General features: G+C 56.3%; 1 protein-coding gene across 4 annotated transcripts in view; it reads left to right on the plus strand.

The window, feature by feature from the left end:
• The first annotated feature begins 2124 nt into the window (after positions 1–2124).
• ikbkg (inhibitor of nuclear factor kappa B kinase regulatory subunit gamma) overlaps positions 2125–21422 on the plus strand; it is a 39963-nt gene continuing 20665 nt past the window's right edge. The window contains exons 1-10 of one of the 4 annotated variants that reach the window (XM_059949477.1): positions 2125–2357; positions 4303–4565; positions 11311–11483; positions 12172–12294; positions 15730–15873; positions 16166–16209; positions 16675–16810; positions 19375–19493; positions 19938–20090; positions 21127–21211. In XM_059949477.1, the coding sequence (XP_059805460.1) occupies positions 4358–4565; positions 11311–11483; positions 12172–12294; positions 15730–15873; positions 16166–16209; positions 16675–16810; positions 19375–19493; positions 19938–20090; positions 21127–21211 (1185 nt within the window). In that variant the 5' untranslated portion in view covers positions 2125–2357; positions 4303–4357. Of the gene's footprint in view, positions 2358–2424; positions 2545–4302; positions 4566–11310; positions 11484–12171; positions 12295–15729; positions 15874–16165; positions 16210–16674; positions 16811–19374; positions 19494–19937; positions 20091–21126; positions 21212–21422 lie in introns of those variants that run through there. The other 3 variants (XM_059949479.1, XM_059949478.1, XM_059949480.1) reach the window with 3 other exon arrangements.

The raw sequence follows: 21422 nt of genomic DNA on the forward strand, positions 1-21422 counted from the left end.
GGGTCCCGGGAAGCTGGTCGATATTTATGGAGGGGTCTGTGTGTCGGTATTTACAGGGGGTCCCAGGTCTGTGTGTCGGTATTTACAGGGGGTCCCGGGGAGTTTGTCTGTATTTACAGGGGGTCCCGGGAAGCCGGTCGATATTTATGGAGGGGTCTGTGTGTTGGTGTTTACAGGGGGTCCCGGGGAGTGTGTCAGTATTTACAGGGGGTCCCGGGGAGTGTGTCAGTAGTTACAGGGGGTCCCGGGGAGTGTGTCTGTATTTACAGGGGGTCCCAGGGAGTGTGTCTGTATTTACAGGGGGTCCCGGGGAGTGTGTCTGTATTTACAGGGGGTCCCAGGGAGTGTGTCTGTATTTACAGGGGGTCCCGGGGAGTGTGTCTGTATTTACAGGGGGTCCCGGGGAGTGTGTCTGTATTTACAGGGGGTCCCGGGGAGTGTGTTGGTGTTTACAGGGGGTCCCGGGGAGTGTGTCTGTATTTACAGGGGGTCCCGGGGAGTGTGTCGGTGTTTACAGGGGGTCCCGGGGAGTGTGTCTGTATTTACAGGGGGTCCCGGGGAGTGTGTTGGTGTTTACAGGGGGTTCCGGGGAGTTTGTATTTACAGGGGGTCCCGGGGAGTGTGTCTGTATTTACAGGGGGGCCCGGGGAGTTTGTCTGTATTTACAGGGGGTCCCGGGAAGCCGATCGATATTTATGGAGGGGACTGTGTGTCGGTATTTACAGGGGGTCCCAGGTCTCTGTGTCGGTATTTACAGGGGGTCCCGGGGAGTTTGTCTGTATTTACAGGGGGTCCCGGGAAGCCGGTCGATATTTATGGAGGGGTCTGTGTGTTGGTGTTTACAGGGGGTCCCGGGGAGTGTGTCTGTATTTACAGGGGGTCCCGGGGAGTGTGTCGGTGTTTACAGGGGGTCCCGGGGAGTGTGTTGGTGTTTACAGGGGGTCCCAGGTCTGTGTGTCGGTATTTACAGGGGGTCCCGGGGAGTTTGTCTGTATTTACACGGGGTCCCGGGAAGCCGGTCGATATTTATGGAGGGGTCTGTGTGTTGGTGTTTACAGGGGGTCCCGGGGAGTGTGTCAGTATTTACAGGGGGTCCCGGGGAGTGTGTCTGTATTTACAGGGGGTCCCAGGGAGTGTGTCTGTATTTACAGGGGGTCCAAGGGAGTGTGTCAGTATTTACAGGGGGTCCCGGGGAGTGTGTCAGTATTTACAGGGGGTCCCGGGGAGTGTGTCTGTATTTACAGGGGGTCCAAGGGAGTGTGTCGGTATTTTCAGGGGGTCCCGGGGAATGTGTCTGTATTTACAGGGGGTCCCGGGGAGTTTGTCTGTATTTATAGGGGGTCCCAGGGAGTGTGTCTGTATTTACAGGGGGTCCCGGGGAGTGTGTCAGTATTTACAGGGGGTCCCGGGGAGAGTGTCTGTATTTACAGAGGGTCCCGGGGAGTTTGTCTGTATTTACAGGGGGTCCAAGGGAGTGTGTCGGTATTTTCAGGGGGTCCCGGGGAATGTGTCTGTATTTACAGGGGGTCCCAGGTCTGTGTGTCGGTATTTACAGGGGGTCCCAGGTCTGTGTGTCGGTATTTACAGGGGGTCCCGGGGAGTGTGTCGGTAGTTACAGGGGGTCCCGGGAAGCCGGTCGATATTTATGGAGGGGTCTGTGTGTCGGTATTTACAGGGGGTCCCAGGTCTGTGTGTCGGTATTTACAGGGGGTCCCAGGTCTGTGTGTCGGTATTTACAGGGGGTCCCGGGAAGCCGGTCGATATTTATGGAGGGGTCTGTGTGTCGGTATTTACAGGGGGTCCAGGGGAATGTGTCTGTATTTACAGGGGGTCCCAGGTCTGTGTGTCGGTATTTACAGGGGGTCCCGGGGAGTGTGTCGGTAGTTACAGGGGGTCCCGGGAAGCCGGTCGATATTTATGGAGGGGTCTGTGTGTCGGTATTTACAGGGGGTCCCGGGAAGCCGGTCGATATTTATGGAGGGGTCTGTGTGTCGGTATTTACAGGGGGTCCCGGGAAGCCGGTCGATATTTATGGAGGGGTCTGTGTGTCAGTATTTACAAGGGACCTGATGGGCTGCACAGGTCCTCAGGGGAACGTGCAGCGTTTATTTCGTTGCAGCGGTCTCCTGTGATCAGCCGGTCCCCGGGGCTGTTAGTCCGGCTCGATTCTGCCCCCAAGGGAGCCGGAGTGGTTCCGGCACGAAAGAGAAACCAAAAGAGCCGAGCCCTTGTTGCGATTCCGGCGTCGCGGGCGTCAGAGTCGACAGGAAGTCGGGGTGGGCGGCGAGCGGGACCCAGGACTCGCGGCGGCCGGCTGCTGAATTCCGCTCCGTCGCCGAGGCCGAGAGCGGTGACAGGTAAAGGCGAGGCACCGCGGCGGGCCGGGTCCGGAGCCTGGCGCTGTCATTGGCGACAAGGGGGCAGCTGACGTGTTGCCCCGGGGATATTGACACTGCGCGATCCGTTTGTGTGCGGAGGGCTGGGATCCCGCTCCCTGGTCCCCGGGCCGCCGGCCACCTCTCCCGGCAAGCGGGACGTGCGGAGGTTGCAGCCCGTTGCGATCTCTCTCTCTCTCTCTCTCTCTCAGCTCCTTCCGGGTTCCCAGTTCTCTACCTCCTCCGGGCGCTGTTTCCCTGCGAAGGCCTCTCGGGTCCAGTGTTTGCGCCCCTTGCCCCGTTGGCGAGAGAGACAGAGGGGAGGCTGAGCGCAGGTCGGCGGCCGGGGCGTACTTTCGCCTCTCCTCTGGTTTGCACAAATTTAAGTGGTGGTGTGGGGGGGTGGAATTAAACAAACGAGACGACATATTCTCGGCAGGGCACATCCGAGAACGGTGGGGGCGAGGGGCTGCAGTTTGGGACGGACGCCGATTAATCGCTGGGCGCCACAAAGATTCAGTGTTTTGGCTTAAAGGGGGCAGAAGTTCACAGGGCCCACAGTGGTCACGTGAAAGGGACCTCCAGCTGACTCCACTCTGGATTACCTCCTTTCTTCCCTAATTCGCTCCTCTTTCCCTCATCCTTCCCCTCATCCCTTTCTTGCCCCTTCCCGTGCCCTCTTGTCTTTCTTGCCCTTTGCCTTCCACTCCTCCCCTCCCTTCTCCTCTCCCCTCTCCTCTCCCCCTCTCCCTCTCCTCTCCCCCTCTCCCTCTCCTCTCCCCCTCTCCCTCTCCTCTCTCCCTCCCCCTCTCCTCTCTCCCTCCCCCTCTCCTCCCCCCCTCTCCCTCTCCTCTCCCCCTCTCCCTCTCCTCTCCCCCTCCCCCTCTCCTCCCTCCCTCCCCCTCTCCTCCCCCCTCCCCTCCCCTCTCCCTCCCCTTCTCCCCTCTCCCTCCCCTTCTCCCCTCTCCCTCCCCTTCTCCCCTCTCCCTCCCCTTCTCCCCTCTCCCTCCCCTCCCCTCTCCCTCCCCTCCCCTCTCCCTCCCCTCCCCTCTCCCTCCCCTTCTCCCCTCTCTCCCTCCCCTCTCTCCCTCCCCTCTCTCCCTCCCCTCTCTCCCTCCCCTCTCTCCCTCCCCTCTCTCCCTCCCCTCTCTCCCTCCCCTCTCTCCCTCCCCTCTCCCTCCCCTCCCTCCCCCTCTCCTCTCTCCCTCCCCTCTCTCCCTCCCCCCCTCCTCTCTCCCTCCCCCCTCTCCTCTCTCCCTCCCCCCTCTCCTCTCTCCCTCCCCCTCTCCTCTCTCCCTCCCCCTCTCCTCTCTCCCTCCCCCTCTCCTCTCTCCCTCCCCCTCTCCTCTCTCCCTCCCCCTCTCCTCTCTCCCTCCCCCTCTCCTCTCTCCCTCCCCCTCTCCTCTCTCCCTCCCCCTCTCCTCTCTCCCTCCCCCTCTCCTCTCTCCCTCCCCCTCTCCTCTCTCCCTCCCCCTCTCCTTTCCCTCTCCCCTCTCTCCCTCCCCTCCTCTTCCCCTCCCCCTTCTCCTCTCCCCTTCTCCTCTCCCCCTCCCCTTCTCCTCTCCCCCTCCCCTTCTCTCCCCCTCCCCCTTCTCCTCTCCCCCTCCCCCTTCTCCTCTCCCCCTCCCCCTTCTCCTCTCCCCCTCCCCCTTCTCCTCTCCCCCTCCCCTTCTCCTCTCCCCCTCCCCTTCTCCTCTCCCCCTCCCCTTCTCCTCTCCCCCTCCCCTTCTCCTCTCCCCCTCCCCTTCTCCTCTCCCCCTCCCCTTCTCCTCTCCCCCTCTCCTCTCCCCCTCCCCTTCTCCTCTCCCCCTCCCCTTCTCCTCTCTCCCCTTCTCCTCCCCATCCCCTCTCTCCCTCCCCCTCCTCTCTCCCTCCCCTTCTCCTCTCCCCCTTTTGCGATTCTCACTAATGTTCTCTCTCCCCTCAGGCTCCAACCCCACCCACTCCACTTTCCAAGTGCCTCTACGCTCCCCCCCCACCCTATGTCTCGGGGCCAGGGCTCCCCCGTGACAGCCATGGTACAGCCCGGCGCGCTGGTGGACGGCGACCCAGAGACGGTTGCCGGGGAGGGCCTGCTGACCGCCCGTCCCGTGGGTGGAGTGACCCCGGGGACCCCCGCCGACCTCGGCACTATGGAGACGCTGGTCCAGGCCAATCGGCAGCTGCATCGCGAGAACGTCAGCCTCCGAGGTGAGTCGGGATGTTGGGGGCAGTTGCTGGTTGGAGTGGTGGGGGGGAGGGGTTTGAGAGGTGGGACTGCTGACCCTTGACCTTTGACATCTGGGGTGGGCGTCCTTTGAGTGTCAGCTGAATGGTTGACCTCCCATCAATTGACTTCAGGACCTTTGGGATGCGGGGGTGGGGATGTGAATCTAGACGTGTCTCGCTTAACATTGAGACGGAGAGACCTCAGCATTGAACTTGGGGGAGGAACCCAGAGAGAGGTGGTAATACCCGGTTAATAGAGTCGTAGGACAGAAACAGGCCCTTGGGCTGAACTGATAACTTACATGAACAAGACTGCAACACACACAGAATGCTGAGGGAGGTCGGCGAGTCAGGCAGCATCTGCGGATATGGGGAAAACAGTTGCTGTTTCGTGCTGAGGCTGGTTGCGGCCTGGATTGGTGGGCCAGTGAGGTTGGACGAACTTGGGTCGTTTTCTCTGGAGTGGGAGAAACTGAGAGGTGATCTGATGAGTATACGTGAGGCATAGACAGACAGACAGACTCTTTTGTTGTGGATTGAAAAGCTTAATACTAGTGGGCATACCATATAACAATCACAGCACGGAAACAGGCCATCTCGGCCCTCCTAGTCCGTGCCGAACTCTTAATCTCACCTAGTCCCACCTACCCGCACTCAGTCCATAACCCTCCACTCCTTTCCTGTCCATATACCTATCCAATTTTAAAAACATTCCAGGTTTGTGGGGGGTAGGTTCAAAGGAGACGTGGGGGCTAGTGTTTCCACAGAGAGTGGTGGCCACCTGGAGTGCACTGCCTGGGGAGATGGTTCAGGCAGGTACGTCAGGGGTCTTTAAGTGACATTTGGATGGGTGCAGGAATGTGTGAGAATGGACACCGGGGAGGGGATTCATTTAGCCGCCCATTTGATTACGAATGTGATCGGTTCAGCACGACATTAATGGGCCGAAGGGCCTGTTCATGAGCTGACTGTTCCATGTACTGTGGCCCGTGTCAGGCATCTAAGTCTTTCCAATCCGTGTACCTTCCTTTCAAATGTCACCGTGACCTGCCTCTGCCACTTCCCCCGGCATCTCGCTCCATCCCCTGGGTGGAGAAGTTACCCCCTGGGGTTTCTATTAAATTTCTAAACCCCTGTCCTCCCGTTTTAGAGTCACAGAACACCGCAGCTCCTTAGGCCATTCTAGTCCGAGCCAGACTATTATTCTGCGCACTCCCTGGACTATGGCTCTCCGTCCCCCTCCCATCCATGTGCACGTCCAAACTTCTCTTGAATCAAACCCACATCCACCACTTCCACCAGCAGCTCGTCCCACACCCTCACCACCCTCTGAGCGAAGAAGCTCCTCCAAGACATTTCACCTTTCACCCTTAACCCATGACCTCTAGTTCTAGTCACACCCAACCTCAGGGGAAGGAGCCTGCTTGCATTTACCCCTCATAATTTTGTATATTAAATAACCCCTAAATCTTTCAACAACACACACAAAATGCTGGTGGAACACAGCAGGCCAGGCAGCGTCTATAGGGAGAAGCACTGTCGACGTTTCGGGCCAAAAACGAAGGGTCTCGGCCCAAAACGTTGTCAGTGCTTCTCCCATAGATGCTGCCTGGCCTGCTGTGTTCCACCAGCATTTTGTGTGTGTTGTTGTTTGAATTTCCAGCATCTGCAGATTTCCTCGTGTTTGCTCCCCTAAATCTTTTCTGTTCTGGGGAGTAAACCTATTTAACCTTTCCCTATAACTAAGGTCCTCAAGTCTTGGCAACGTTCTTGTAATTTTTCTCTGCGCTCTTCCAAGCTTGCTTTCGTCTTTCCCGTAGGTCGGTGACCAAAACTGCACGCAATACCCCAAATTAGGCCTCAACGACGTCTTATAAAACTTCAACATTACATGCAAACTCCTATATTAAATACTCTGATCTCCGGAGGCCAATGAGCCAATAGCTTTCTTTACGACCCTATCTAACTGTGATGCTATTTTCAAGGAATTCTGGGACCTGTATTCCCAGATCCCTCTGTCCTATCACATTCCTCAGTGTCCAACCACTCACCTACCCTGGTTTGCCCTCCCAAAGTGCAACTCCTCACACGAGTCTGCGTTAAATTCCATCTGCCATTTTCCCAAATCAGAGTCCAGTTTAATATTTTCTTTGCATTTGCTGCGTTGTTCTGCTGAACATTGGGGGCTGGTTGTGTGGGCACGGGGGGGGGGGGGTGTGGAGACCCTTGCAGGCTGCCCCCCCCCCAGTACACCCCTGGGTTGTGTTGGACATGTTTCACGGTCTGTTTTGATGTACAGCTGATCAAATCATGAATCTGCCGTTAGGCTGCTGAGTGGGAGGACGGGGTGGGGTGGGATGGCAACTTCCAGGGGGTGCTGCTCCCCACCCATCCCGTCCTCGCAGTAGAAGTGTTGGATCTGGAAAGTGCTGACGAAGGAGTCTCGGTGATTTGCTGCCGTGTGTCCTGTAGACGTAGTGGGGAGAGGGAAAGGTTGTGGGTGGGGTGGTATCAGGTGGGCTGCCGTGTGTCGGACAGTATCGAGCCCCTCGAGAGTTGTTGGAGCCACACTCTCCCCCAGGCAAGTGGGGAGTGCCCCGTCACACTCCTGACCTGTAGACGGGGAGGGAGGTAATGTGGCGGATGCAGAGTGCATGGACCAACTCCGCCCAGGCAAGTGGGGAGTGTCCCGACACACTCCAGACTTGTGGGCGGGGTGAAAGGTGATGTGGCGGATGCGGAGTGTATGGTCCAATTTCATCCAGTGGCGGAGAGAGGGAATGGTTATGGGTGGGGTGGTATCATTTGGGCTGCCATGTGTCCTGTAGATAGTGGTGGGGAGAGGGAACAGTTGTGGATAAAGTCCTAATTGTCCAGCCTCTTTCTATAACTCATTCCCTCTAGTGCTGGCAATAATCTTGTAAGTCTCCCTCTGCCCTCCGTCCAGCTTACTTGACCGTAGCAGGGTGAGCAGACCGAACACGATTCCACAACATCCTAGCTCCTGTACTCGGTGTCCTGTCTGACGGAGGTCAGCGCGCCTCGCACCTGCTTCACCACCCTCTCTATCTGTGATGACACTTCCGGGAAACCGTCGGACACAGGAACAGAACTCAGCCACCCAGCCAGTTGCATCTGCTCCACTACTCCATCACGGGATTTATCATCCCTCTCAACTCCTGCCTTCTCCCCGTCACCTTTGACATCCTGACTAACATATCAAACTCCACCTTAAATACCACAATGACGGCCTCCACAGCTAACACATCCCACATAATCACCAGCCTCTGGCGAAAGGAATTATTCCTCGTCTCTTTCAAATGGACATCCCTCTATTCTGAGGCTGTGACCTCTGGCTGGGACTCCCTCCCCCCCCCCCCCCCCCACTATAGGAAACGTCCTTTCAATATTCGATGGGGTTCAACAAGACCCCCCCCCCCCCCAACCCTTGTAACGTGGGAGAGCAGGTTTAAGGATCCAGTGAGTGAAACAGGAGACACAGAGAGTTTAAAATGGGTATGTGAGGTAGTGATTTATGAAGAGAGGAAATCAGGCGTCCAGCTAAAGGAATGTTTGTCTGATTTACCCAAAGCCACTGCCACTGTTACCCTTTAAATGAATGGGTACTCTGCTAAACGATCCCCGATTTATAAAGCCCGAGATGTAAGCATTGCCACAAACGGATACTTGACCCAACGGTGGGCACCCCGTCTGTGTCTACAATGCTGTTTCTCAGTGGTCCTTCAGGACCCATGGGTGCCAGGGAAGAAAGAGAGTGAACCCTCTGTACGTGGCCTCCTTTGCACCCAACCAATGGGAAAAGAGCTTCGCAGACTTTAAATGAACCAATCAGCGCGATTGAAGCTCCTTATAACAAAATAAGGCACGCCCTCGACAGCAGACCCCCTCATTCGTCCAATTACCGACTCCGAGCTCCAAAGATCATTCTTGTTAAGTTTCTCTGGATCCTCTCAAATGTCAGCGCATCCTTTCTTAGACGAGGGGCCCAAAACTGCTCACGATGTCCCAAGTGCGGTCTGACTCTCATCCTTGCTTCTATATTCCGGTCCTCTCGAAATGAATGCTAGCACTGCGTTTGCTTTCCTCACCACCGACTCAACCCACAAGTTAACCCTTAGGGAATGCTGCGCGAGGACCCCCAAGTCCCTCTGCACCTCTCATCCTGAATTTTCTCCCCATTTAGAAAATAGTCTACACCTTTATTCCTTCTTCCAAAGTGCAACACTTCCCGACACTGTATTCCCTCTGTCCCTTCCTCCCTCTTTTCCCGATCTGTCTAAATCAGCCCATGATTGAATGGCAGAGCAGACTCGAAAGGCCTCCTTCTGTGGCCTTATCTCATCTTATGGCCTTATTAATCCTTCTGCAAACTCTTCTTCTTTCGCATCATCTGCACACTTGGCTTCAAAGCCATCGATTCCGTCATCCAGATCACTGAATTGAAGCCACCCCTGTGGAACACCGCTAGTCACCAGCAAACAGCGGGAAAAGCCCCCCCCCCACTTTATTCCCACTCTTTGCCTCCTGCCACTCAGCCAATTTTCTGTCTGTGCCAGTGTCTTTCCTGTAATACCAACTTGTCTAGCAGCCTCGTGTGAGGCACCTTGCCAAAGACCTTCTGAAAATCCAAATAATCAACATCCACTGATTCTACTTTGTCTATCCTGCCTGTTATTTCCTCAAAAGAATCCCAACAGAGTTGTCAGGCAAGATTTCCCCATGAGGAAACCCTGCTGACTTTGTCAGATGCCTCCAAATACCCTGAAACCGTTTCGCTAACAATGAACTCAAACGTGTCATCAGCCACTGATGTCAGGCTAACTGGCCCTATAAGTACCTGCTGTCCTCCTCCCTCCTTTCTCAAAAGAGTGGAGTGACATTTTCTATCTTCCAGTCCTCTGGAACCATGCCAGAATCCAGTGATTCATGAAAAATTGTTGCTAATTCTCTTCACAAGCACATACTTCAATCTCTAGCTCTCTCAACACTACCCAGGGCCCTGCCATTTGCCATGAAAGCCTTCCCAGAACGCAGCACCTTGCACTTGCCTAAATTAAACTGCATCTGCCATTCGTCGGCCCAGCTGATCAAGAACTCTGGGCAAATAAGCATAATCTTTGCCGTCTACCACACCAGCCTTTTTTAAGACAAAGATTTAAAGATGAGCTTCACTTGTCACCGACGTGTCGTGGAATTTGTTGTTTTGTGGCAGCATTACAGTGTAATACTATGCTATACTAATAATATGCTATAAATCATAATAAGAAAAGTACTCTTCATTGTGGCCACTTTATTTGGTACTCCATGGTACTGTGTGTACGTCCATGGTGTCCTGCTGCTGGAGCCCGTCCACTCCAAAGTTCGATGTGTCGTGCGTTCAGAGATGCTCTTCTGCACACAACTGTTGTAATGTGTGGTCATTTGAGTTACTGTCAGATTGAACCAGTCTGGCCTTTCTCCTCTGCCCTCTCTCATTGACAAGGCGTTTTTACCTTCAGAACTGGTTTTGTTTTTGTACCATTCTCTGTAAGCTCTCGAGGCTGTTGTTTGTGTGAAAATCCCAGGGGATCAGCACTTGCTGGGGTACTCAGACCACCCCGTCTGGCACCAACAACCATTCCGCGGTCAAAGTTGCTTAAGATCCCGTTTCTTCCCCCATTCTGATGTTTGGTCTGAACAACAACCGAACCTCATGACCGTGTCTGCGTGCTTTTACGCATCGAGTCTCTGCCACGTTGGTTTGATATCTGCGTTAATGAGCAGGTGTATCTGATAAAGTGGACGCTGTGTGCAGATCTGTGGAAATTAAATAATCCTTGCAAGAAGAGAGCAGAAGTAGCAAAGATAGCCTCCTACCTGCCGGCATGAACATTCAACTCACAGACCACCGTTGATACCCCTGCCCCCCCTTTACCCCATCCCTATCTATAATTTTAGTCTGGTTTTCTTTCTCTTTTTCCCCCCTCACTATAACCTCCCCCCAGCCCTACCTTTCTTTCTCTTTTATTTCCCATAATTCTCCACCATCCCCTAGCCCGTTTCCCTCCAGCCTATCACTTCCCAGCTCTCTACTTCATCCCTGCCCCCACTTCTTATCCCCCCTCAACCATCCCATGTTACTTCACTCCTGATGAAGGGTTTCGGCCCGAAACGTCGTTATTACCTCCTCCCATAGATGCTGTCTGGCCTGCTGAGTTCTGCCAGCATTTTGTGTTTTTATATATGGGTTTGTTGTCCGTTTAAAAATATGATGGCGGAGGGGAAGAGGCTGAGTGTGTTCTAACACCTTGCTGCTCAAAACGTGGGGCGAAATTTGTCACTTGCATGTGTAAACACTAAGTGAAATGCATCATTCACGTCAGCGACCGACGCGGTCCAAGGCCAGCGCTGGGAAAAGCCCAGAAATGTTGACACACTTCTGGCGCCAACATATCGTGCCCACAACTCCCTCACCCTAACCCGTAAGGGTGTGGAACGTGGGAGAAAACCGGAGCACCTAGAGGAAACACACACGGTCACAGGGAAGACGTACAAGTTGCTTGCAGACCGAAACGGGAATTTAAACCCAGGTTTTAGAGACGGCGTCGTAGTGCGTTACACGAGCCACAACGTTACCGATCCTCGTACTAGGGCCCTGATGTTTTCCTGTTTCTGCTTCTCTCTGTCTCCCCCCCTCCCCCCCCCACACCGGCTACCGGCGACCCAGAGGCAATCCGACACAGTAACCAGGCGCTGCGGGAGCGCTGCGAGGAGCTGCAGGAATTCCAGGCGCGGAACCGGCGGGAGAGGGAGTTCGTGCTGAGCCGGTTCCGAGAGGCCAGGCAGCTGGTCGAGCAGCTGAGGGCCGCCAACGCGCAGCTGCTGCGCAGGGCCAGCGAGGTGGGTGCAGACGTCAAGTGAATCAGGGCCCCGTCCCCATTCCTCCCTCCTGCTTGGCCCTGCTTCCCCCCCCTCACACTCTGATACACCCCCTCCCCCCACCAACACCAAACACCCCTCCTCTCCAACCCACCTCCCCTCCTCTCGGGACCCCCCCCTCTCGGGACCCCTGCACCCCTCCCCCTCTTCCCCCTCCCCTCTCCAACCCCCCCTCCTCTCGGGACCCCCCACATTTCTCCCCCTCGGGACCCCTGTACCCCTCCCCCTCAGGAACCACTCCCCCTTCCCCCTTCCCTCTCCCCCTTCTTCCCCTCCAACCCCCCTCCCCTCTCAGGACCCCCCCACATTTCCCCCCCTCTCAGGACCCCTGCACCCCTCCCCCTCAGGAACCCCTTCCCCCTTCCCCCTTCCCTCTCCCCCTTCTTCCCCTCCAACCCCCCTCCCCTCCTCTCAGGACCCCCCCACATTTCCCCCCCTCTTGGGTCCCCTGCACCCCTCCCCCTCAGGAACCCTTCCCCCTCCCCCCTTCCCTCTTCCCCGTCTTTCCCCTCTCCCCCTCTTCCCCACCCACTCTGCCCTCCCTGCCCCTCTCTCCACATTCTGCGTTGGATATGATCTCGACGTGATGGTGGGGAGAGAGAGACCTCCTTGCCACTGACCTCTCCCCCCTCCCTGTCTCTCTCGGCAGGGGACGGCGGTAGGAAGCCCCTCCCGTGGTGCCTCCGAGAGTGCAGAGAGCTCCCTCGCCTCCTACACCACCATCACCCAGAGCATGTTTAACCTCCCCGCCGCACAGCAGCCCGAGGGTCAGGTGAGTGGACAAACTGCGGTTAGTTTCTCCGGAGAAGTGGAGGCTAAGGGTGGCCAGATAGAGGTTTATAACGTTAGGGAGACAGACGTTCTTCATTTAGTTCCTCCCGTACCTAATAAAGTGGCCACTGTTCATGACATAATGCTACCGTTGCCCGTCCTCTTCAAGGTCCGACATGTTGTGCGTTCAGAGATGCTCTTCAGCACCCCACTGTTGTAAACCACGGTCATCTGAGTTCCTGTCGGCTTGAACCAGTCTGGCCACTCTCCTCCGCCCTCTCTCAATAACAAGGCTCACAACATCTGTTTTGCTGTCACACCATTCTCTATAGCCTCTAGAGAGCTGTCCATGAAGATCCCAGATATAGGAGCAGAATTAGGCCATTTGGCCCATCGAATCTGTTCCGCCATTTCATCATGGCTGATCCAATTTTCCTCTAGTCCCCAATCTCCTGCCTTGCCCCCGTGTCCCTTCATGCCCTGACCAATGAACAATCTATCAAACTCTGCCTTAAATGTACGTAAAGACTCGGCCTCCTCAGCCGCCTGTGGTAACGAATTCTACAGATTGAGCATTCTCTGGCTGTAGAATTTCCTCCTCATCTCCGTTCTAAAAGGACGCCTCTCCGTTCTGGCCTACCCAGTCCCACCATCGCTGCCACGTCCACTCGTGTCAAGACCTTTCACCATTCGACAGGTTTCAATTTGGTCACCTTTCAATCCTCTGAATTCCAGTGAATACAGGCCGTCAGGCGCTCTTCGTACGGCAAGCCGTTTAATCCTGGAAACATTTTCGAGAAACCTCCTTTGAACTTCCTCCGTCCTTTCTGAGATGAGGGGCCCAAACCTGCTCACAATTCTGCAAGGGAGGTCTCACCAGGGCTTCACATCCTCTCGCAGTGAATGCTGACATTGCATTTGCCTTCCTCACCACTGACTCAACGTTCAGGGGATCCTGCACAAGGACTCCCAGGCCACTTCGCGCTTCAGATTTTTATATTTTCTCTCAATTTGGAGAATAGCCAACTCTTTCACTTCCTCCACCAAAGTGCATGAATGACCGCACGTACCCCGACTGTATTCCATCTGCCATTTCATTGCCCGTGCACCTTATCTGTCTAAGCCCTTCTGTAGCCTCTCTATTCCTCGAAACTGTCCGCCACTCCACCTGTCTTCATATCTTCTGCAACATTCACAACAAAACCATCGAGTCTTTCATCCAAATCCTTGACATAGAGCATAAGAAGACACAGACACGAGTGGAACACCACGATTCACCGACAGTCAGCCAGAAAAGGCTCCCTCTATTCCCACTCTTTGCCTCCTGCCGGTCAGCCTCTGCTTTCTCCATGCCAGAGTCTTTCCTGCAAAACCATGGACTCACAGCTTGTTCAGCAACCTCATGTGTCAAAGGCCTTCCGAAAATCCAAGGACACAACGCCAACAGATTCTCCTTCGTCTATCCTGCTTGTTATTTCTTCAAAGAATTCCAACAGATTTGTCAGGAAGGTTTTCCCTGACTGCGGCCTTTTTTATCATGTGCCTCCAAGTACCCTGAAATCACGTCCTTCATCGACTCCAACATCTTCCCAATCTCTGAGGTCAGACTAACCGGCCAATAATTTCCTTTCTTCTGCTTCTCTCCCTCCTTGAAGAGTGGAGTGACATTTGCAATTTTCCCGTCTTCCGGAACCATACCAGAACCTATTGATTCTTCAAAGACCATTACAAATGCCTCCACAGTCTCTTCACCCTCCTCTTTCTGAACCCTGGGGTGTACACCGTCTGGTCCAGGTGACTTATCTACCTTCAGACCCTTCAGTTTCCCAAGAACTTCCTCCCTGGTAATGGTGACTTCACTCTCTCCATGCCTCCGACACCTGGAACTCCTACCGTACTGACAGTGTCTTCCACGTTGACGACTGATGCAAAATACCTCTTCAGTTTCCACTTCCTTTCTTTCTTTCTCAATCTTTTTATCGAGTTTCGAGTAGATAAGCTGTGTGTATATTCCTTTGCAGTTCCCCGGCTCTTAACAGTTTCTGACCCCATGTCACCTCTTCCAAATGATTCAATTTCATTTCTCACCAACAGAGTAACACTGGCCCCTCTGCCTTCCTGCCTGTCCTCTCAATACTGTGTGCTACTTAGACAAACGCATGAACCGGCAGGAACGCAGGCCTGTTACAGTTTAAATTGACACAGGGTCTGGCACAGGCATGAAGGGGCAGAGCTTGTGCCATACTGTTTTTGCGTGCCTGCAGGCAGCGTTTGCCCTGCACCTGGGCAGACACAAACTTATACGGTGCTATGCAGAAAAGTCTCAGAATCATGTCTACCCACAATACCCTGTGATCCCCCTTCCTTCCCCCCTTCCTTCCCCCCTTCCTTCCCCCCTTCCTTCCCCCCTTCCTTCCCCCCTTCCTTCCCCCCTTCCTTCCCCCCTTCCTTCCCCCCTTCCTTCCCCCCTTCCTTCCCACCTTCCTTCCCACCTTCCGTCCCCCCTTCCTTCCCCCCTTCCTTCCCCCCTTCCTTCCCCCCTTCCTTCCCCCCTTCCTTCCCACTTCCTTCCCACTTCCTTCCCACTTCCTTCCCCCTTCCTTCCCCCTTCCTTCCCCCTTCCTTCCCCCTTCCTTCCCCCTTCCTTCCCCCTTCCTTCCCCCTTCCTTCCCCCTTCCTTCCCCCTTCCTTCCCCCTTCCTTCCCCTTCCTTCCCCTTCCCTCCCCCCCTTTCCCTCCCCCCCTTTCCCTCCCCCCCTTTCCCCCCCCCTCTCCCTCCCCCCCTCTCCCTCCCCCCTCTCCCTCCCCCTCTCCCTCCCCCTCTCCCTTCCCCCCTCTCCCTTCCCCCCTCTCCCTTCCCCCCTCTCCCTTCCCCCCTCTCCCTTCCCCCCTCTCCCTTCCCCCCTCTCCCTTCCCCCCTCTCCCCCCCTCTTTCCCTTCCCCCTCTTTCCCTTCCCCCCACTTTCCCTTCCCCCCTCTTTCCCTTCCCCCCTCTTTCCCTTCCCCCCTCTTTCCCTTCCCCCCTCTTTCCCTTCCCCCCTCTTTCCCTTCCCCCCTCTTTCCCTTCCCCCCTCTTTCCCTTCCCCCCTCTTTCCCTTCCCCCCTCTTTCCCTTCCCCCCTCTTTCCCTTCCCCCCTCTTTCCCTTCCCCTCCATCCTCCTTCCCCCTCCCTCCCCCAGTGGGTGTGTGGAACGCCCTGCCAGACGCGGTGGTAAAGGCAGATACAGTGGGGACATTTAAGAGACTCTTCGATCGGCACATGGATGATGGAAACGTGAAGGGTTATGGGGACGGAAGGGTTAAAGGTCGGCAGTGCCTTGTGGGCCAAACCGTTCAAACTGATAATGAACTCGATTCGGATGCCGGTGACAAACCTGGCTTACCAGAGCTGGATAACGTCCCCCGTTTCCCCTCCTCTCCCCTCCCTCTGTGCCCAGGCGGAGGCCCCGGAGTACGTGCGCCTCCTGAAGGAGCGGAAGGAGGAGCTGGAGGACGACCTGCGGGTCATGAGGACCGAGAACCAGCTGCTGCGGCAGCAGTTGGCGCAGACCGGGACGGCGCAGGCGGTCGTGCGAGAACAGGTAAGGGGGGGAGAGCAGGTGCAACGGGATCGGGGTGGGTGGGGTGGGGTTCAGTGTCTTATTGCCCTGTGGCCCGACACACCCGCTGCCATATCTCTGCTCCCGCCTGCCATCTGGCTCGTTCAAAGCTCTGCCCCTGCTCAGAACTCCCTCCCTCCCTCCTTCCTGCTTCATCTCGCACCCTCCTTCCCTCCTCTCACCTGAGGCACTCCATTCTTCCCCTCCCTCTCGCCCACGCGCGCCCCCTCTCGGAGGAGCATCGACTGAGAGAAGGTGTGTGCGTCTGTTCTAGGCAAAGGCACCGAATGAGGAAGCCACCAACCAATCACCAGTCAGGTATGGAACGCCGATCCTCGATTCCCTCACTCCACTCCTCCCCGACTCCGTGACCCCCCCCCCACCCCTTTCTGGCCCGGGACCCTGCCCGACTCCATGACCTCCTCCCTCCCCTACATCTCTCTCGTCCCTGTCTCTGACCCTCTCCCTTCCCTACACCCCTCCCCGTGACCCTCTCCCTCCTCTACACCCCTCCCTGTCTCCGTGACCCCCTGCCTCCCCTACACCCCGCCCTTTCTCTGTGACTCCCTCCCTCCTCTACACACCTCCCTGTTTCCGTGAGCTGATTCCTTTCCCTACACCCATCCCACTCTGTGACCTCCTCCCTCCCCTACAACATCCCTGTCTGTGACCCTAACCCTCCCCCATCTCTGTAACTCCGTCGGTACTATTCCCGAGGGTTTGTGGGCCCTTCCCACCCGCTCAGCACGCGGGCAGCTCTCACAGGGTGGGTGCCACCCCCAGCAGGAGGCCAGAGACGCAGGAGGGAGCCCCCGGGCCGGAGAGACCCCCGGCACAGCTGGAACAGCTGGAGCAGCGGCTGAAGAAGCAGGAGGCGGAGTTCGAGGCCAGAGTTCAGGGTCTGAGTCGTCAGGTCGAGGTGAGGGGCTGTGAGTGTGTGTATGTGTGTGAGAGAGAGAGTGAGTATATGTGAGAGAGTGAGTGAGTGTGTGTGTGAGAGTGTCATTGTGTGTGTGTGTGAGAGAGTGAGTGAGTGTGAGAGTGTCATTGTGTGTGTGAGAGAGTGTGTGTGTGTGTGTGAGAGAGTGTGTGTATGTGTGAGTGTGTGTACGTGTGTGAGAGAGTGTGAGTGTGTGTGAGAGAGTGTCAGTGTGTGTGTGTGTTTGCATGTCTGCTTCGGGACGGATCGGACTGCGTTGACGGAGCGTGTGTGTGTGTGTGTTTGCGTGTCTGCTTCGGGACGGATCGGACTGCGTTGACGGAGCGTGTGTGTGTGTGTGTGTTTGCGTGTCTGCTTCAGGATGGATTGGACTGCGTTGACGGAGTGTGTGTGTGATTTTGTTTCTGCTTCGGGACGGATTGGACTGCATTGACGGAGCGTGTGTGTGTGTGTGTGTGTGTGTGTTTGCGTTTCTGCTTCGGGACAGATCGGACTGCGTTGACGGAGCGTGTGTGTGTGTTTGCGTTTCTGCTTCGGGACGGATTGGACTGCGTTGACGGAGCGTGTGTGTGTGTGTTTGCGTGTCTGCTTCGGGACGGATCGGACTGCGTTGACGGAGCGTGTGTTTGTGTGTGTGTGTGTTTGCGTGTCTGCTTCGGGACGGATCGGACTGCGTTGACGGAGCGTGTGTGTGTGTGTTTGCGTGTCTGCTTCGGGACGGATCGGACTGCGTTGACGGAGCGTGTGTGTGTGTGTTTGCGTGTCTGCTTCGGGATGGATCGGACTGCGTTGACAGAGTGTGTGTGTGTGTGTGTGTGTGTTTGCGTGTCTGCTTCGGGACGGATCGGACTGCGTTGACGGAGCGTGTGTGTGTGTGTTTGCGTGTCTGCTTCGGGACGGATCGGACTGCGTTGACGGAGCGTGTGTGTTTACGTGTCTGCTTCGGGACGGATCGGACTGCGTTGACGGAGCGTGTGTGTGTGTGTGTGTGTTTGCGTGTCTGCTTCGGGACGGATCGGACTGCGTTGACGGAGCGTGTGTGTGTGTGTGTGTGTGTTTGCGTGTCTGCTTCGGGACGGATCGGACTGCGTTGACGGAGCGTGTGTGTGTGTGTGTGTTTGCGTGTCTGCTTCGGGACGGATCGGACTGCGTTGACGGAGCGTGTGTGTGTGTCTGTGTTTACGTGTCTGCTTCGGGACGGATCGGACTGCGTTGACGGAGCGTGTGTGTGTGTCTGTGTTTACGTGTCTGCTTCGGGACGGATCGGACTGCGTTGACGGAGCGTGTGTGTGTGTGTGTGTGTTTGCGTGTCTGCTTCGGGACGGATCGGACTGCGTTGACGGAGCGTGTGTGTGTGTGTGTTTACGTGTCTGCTTCGGGACGGATCGGACTGCGTTGACGGAGCGTGTGTGTGTGTGTGTGTTTGCGTGTCTGCTTCGGGACGGATCGGACTGCGTTGACGGAGCGTGTGTGTGTGTGTGTGTTTGCGTGTCTGCTTCGGGACGGATCGGACTGCGTTGACGGAGCGTGTGTGTGTGTGTGTTTACGTGTCTGCTTCGGGACGGATCGGACTGCGTTGACGGAGCGTGTGTGTGTGTGTGTGTTTGCGTGTCTGCTTCGGGACGGATCGGACTGCGTTGACGGAGCGTGTGTGTGTGTGTTTACGTGTCTGCTTCGGGACGGATCGGACTGCGTTGACGGAGCGTGTGTGTGTGTGTGTGTTTGCGTGTCTGCTTCGGGACGGATCGGACTGCGTTGACGGAGCGTGTGTGTGTGTGTTTACGTGTCTGCTTCGGGACGGATCGGACTGCGTTGACGGAGCGTGTGTGTGTGTGTGTGTTTGCGTGTCTGCTTCGGGACGGATCGGACTGCGTTGACGGAGCGTGTGTGTGTGTGTGTGTTTGCGTGTCTGCTTCGGGACGGATCGGACTGCGTTGACGGAGCGTGTGTGTCTGTGTTTACGTGTCTGCTTCGGGACGGATCGGACTGCGTTGACGGAGCGTGTGTGTGTGTGTTTGCGTGTCTGCTTCGGGACGGATCGGACTGCGTTGACGGAGCGTGTGTGTGTGTGTGTGTGTGTGTTTGTGTGTCTGCTTCGGGACGGATCGGACTGCGTTGACGGAGCGTGTGTGTGTGTGTGTGTTTGCGTGTCTGCTTCGGGACGGATCGGACTGCGTTGACGGAGCGTGTGTGTCTGTGTTTACGTGTCTGCTTCGGGACGGATCGGACTGCGTTGACGGAGCGTGTGTGTGTGTGTGTTTACGTGTCTGCTTCGGGACGGATCGGACTGCGTTGACGGAGCGTGTGTGTGTGTGTGTGTTTGCGTGTCTGCTTCGGGACGGATCGGACTGCGTTGACGGAGCGTGTGTGTTTACGTGTCTGCTTCGGGACGGATCGGACTGCGTTGACGGAGCGTGTGTGTTTACGTGTCTGCTTCGGGACGGATCGGACTGCGTTGACGGAGCGTGTGTGTGTGTGTGTGTGTTTACGTGTCTGCTTCGGGACGGATCGGACTGCGTTGACGGAGCGTGTGTCCCTTTCAGCAACTGTCCGATGATCGAGCGTCGCTGAAGGCGCAGGTGACGTCGCTGCTGGCCGAGCTGAAGGACAGCCAGAGGACGGTGGAAACCCTGCGGGCACGGAGCGCCGGCCTGGAGGACAAGTGGGTGTCCTGCTGGCGGGGCGGGGCTGGGATCCGTGAGGGAGGAAGATGGGGTAGCGGAGACAGGAGGAGTGTAGGGGAGGGAGGGGGTCATGGAGGAGTGTATGGGAGGGAAAGGGTCTCGGAGATGGGCCGGGGTGTAGGAGAGGGAGGGTCACAGAGACAGGAGAGGATCTCTGAGATGGGGAGGTGTGTAGGGGAGGGAGGGGGTCATGGAGACACAGAGGGGTGTAGTGGAGGGTAGGGGTTCAACGACAGAGAGACGTAGGGGAGGGAAGGGTTTCACAGATACAAGGAGGGTCAGTGTCACAGAGATGGGGAGGGGTGTAGGGTTTGTGAGAAGGTCTCGGAGGTGGGCAGGGGTGTAGGGAAGGGAGGGGGTCACAGGTGACAGGGAGGGAGGGTAGGGTAGGGGCAGTTGTGAACATTCTCCCCCACCCACAGGTGCCGGGCATTGGAGGAGAGGCTGAGGGTGCAGGAGAAGGATGCAGAGGCTCAGAAGAAACAGTCAAGTGTCACCATCGACCAACTCCGGATCGCAGTCCACAACTCGGAGTCTGCCCTGAAGACAGAGAGACAGAACGCAACAGAGGACAAGTCAGTCAGGAAGCTGAACCCCTGCGTTAAACCTCCCGAGCCCCTGTAACCCACCCCAGAGATCTGGTATTCTGTATATAAACCTCCCGAGCCCCTGGATCAGATCCCGGCCTGTAACCCACCCCAGAGATCTGGTATTCTGTATATAAACCTCCCGAGCCCCTGGATCAGATCCCGGCCTGTAACCCACCCCAGAGATCTGGTATTCTGTATATAAACCTCCCGAGTCCCTGGATCAGATCCCGGCCTGTAACCCACCCCAGAGATCTGGTATTCTGTATATAAACCTCCCGAGCCCCTGGATCAGATCCCGGCCTGTAACCCACCCCAGAGATCTGGTATTCTGTATATAAACCTCCCGAGCCCCTGGATCAGATCCCGGCCTGTAACCCACCCCAGAGATCTGGTATTCTGTATATAAACCTCCCGAGCCCCTGGATCAGATCCCGGCCTGTAACCCACCCCAGAGATCTGTCATTCTGTATATAAACCTCCCGAGTCCCTGGATCAGATCCCGGCCTGTAACCCACCCCAGAGATCTGGTATTCTGTATATAAACCTCCCGAGCCCCTGGATCAGATCCCGGCCTGTAACCCACCCCAGAGATCTGGTATTCTGTATATAAACCTCCCGAGTCCCTGGATCAGATCCCGGCCTGTAACCCACCCCAGAGATCTGGTATTCTGTATATAAACCTCCCGAGCCCCTGGATCAGATCCCGGCCTGTATCCCACCCCAGAGATCTGGTATTCTGTATATAAACCTCCCGAGCCCCTGGATCAGATCCCGGCCTGTAACCCACCCCAGAGATCTGGTATTCTGTATATAAACCTCCCGAGTCCCTGGATCAGATCCCAGCCTGTAACCCAGTCCTGGGGATCTGATATTCTATATACAAACCCCCTGAACCCCTGGGTTAGGTCCCAGCCTGTAACCCGCTGTAATTGCATTTTGAAATCCAGGCCGTAACGCAGAGTGCATTACACTGCAGAAATGAGTCCGATCTTGAATGTCAATTGTTCTCTCTCCTCGACAGGCGGAAACTGGCCCAGCTACAGGCTGCCTACCATCAGCTGTTTGCCGAATACGACCACACAGTAAGGGACGGCAAGAGGAACAGGGTAAGCGGGAGGGATCTGCCCCTCTGCAAGACATTGATATCTGTCCCCCTTCTCCCTCTCTCCCCATCTCAAACCCTCCCACCTCCCTTGTGCCCTTCTGCCCCATCCCCGCTCTCACTCAACAACCCCCCTCCCATCCCCCCCGTACTTCCTGCACCCCTCATGCCCCCTCCCCTTCTCCTCTCCCCTACCCGCTTGCTCCTTCTCACGT

Source organism: Hypanus sabinus, chromosome 24 (assembly GCF_030144855.1).
Source record: "Hypanus sabinus isolate sHypSab1 chromosome 24, sHypSab1.hap1, whole genome shotgun sequence".
NCBI classification, from domain to species: domain Eukaryota; kingdom Metazoa; phylum Chordata; class Chondrichthyes; order Myliobatiformes; family Dasyatidae; genus Hypanus; species Hypanus sabinus.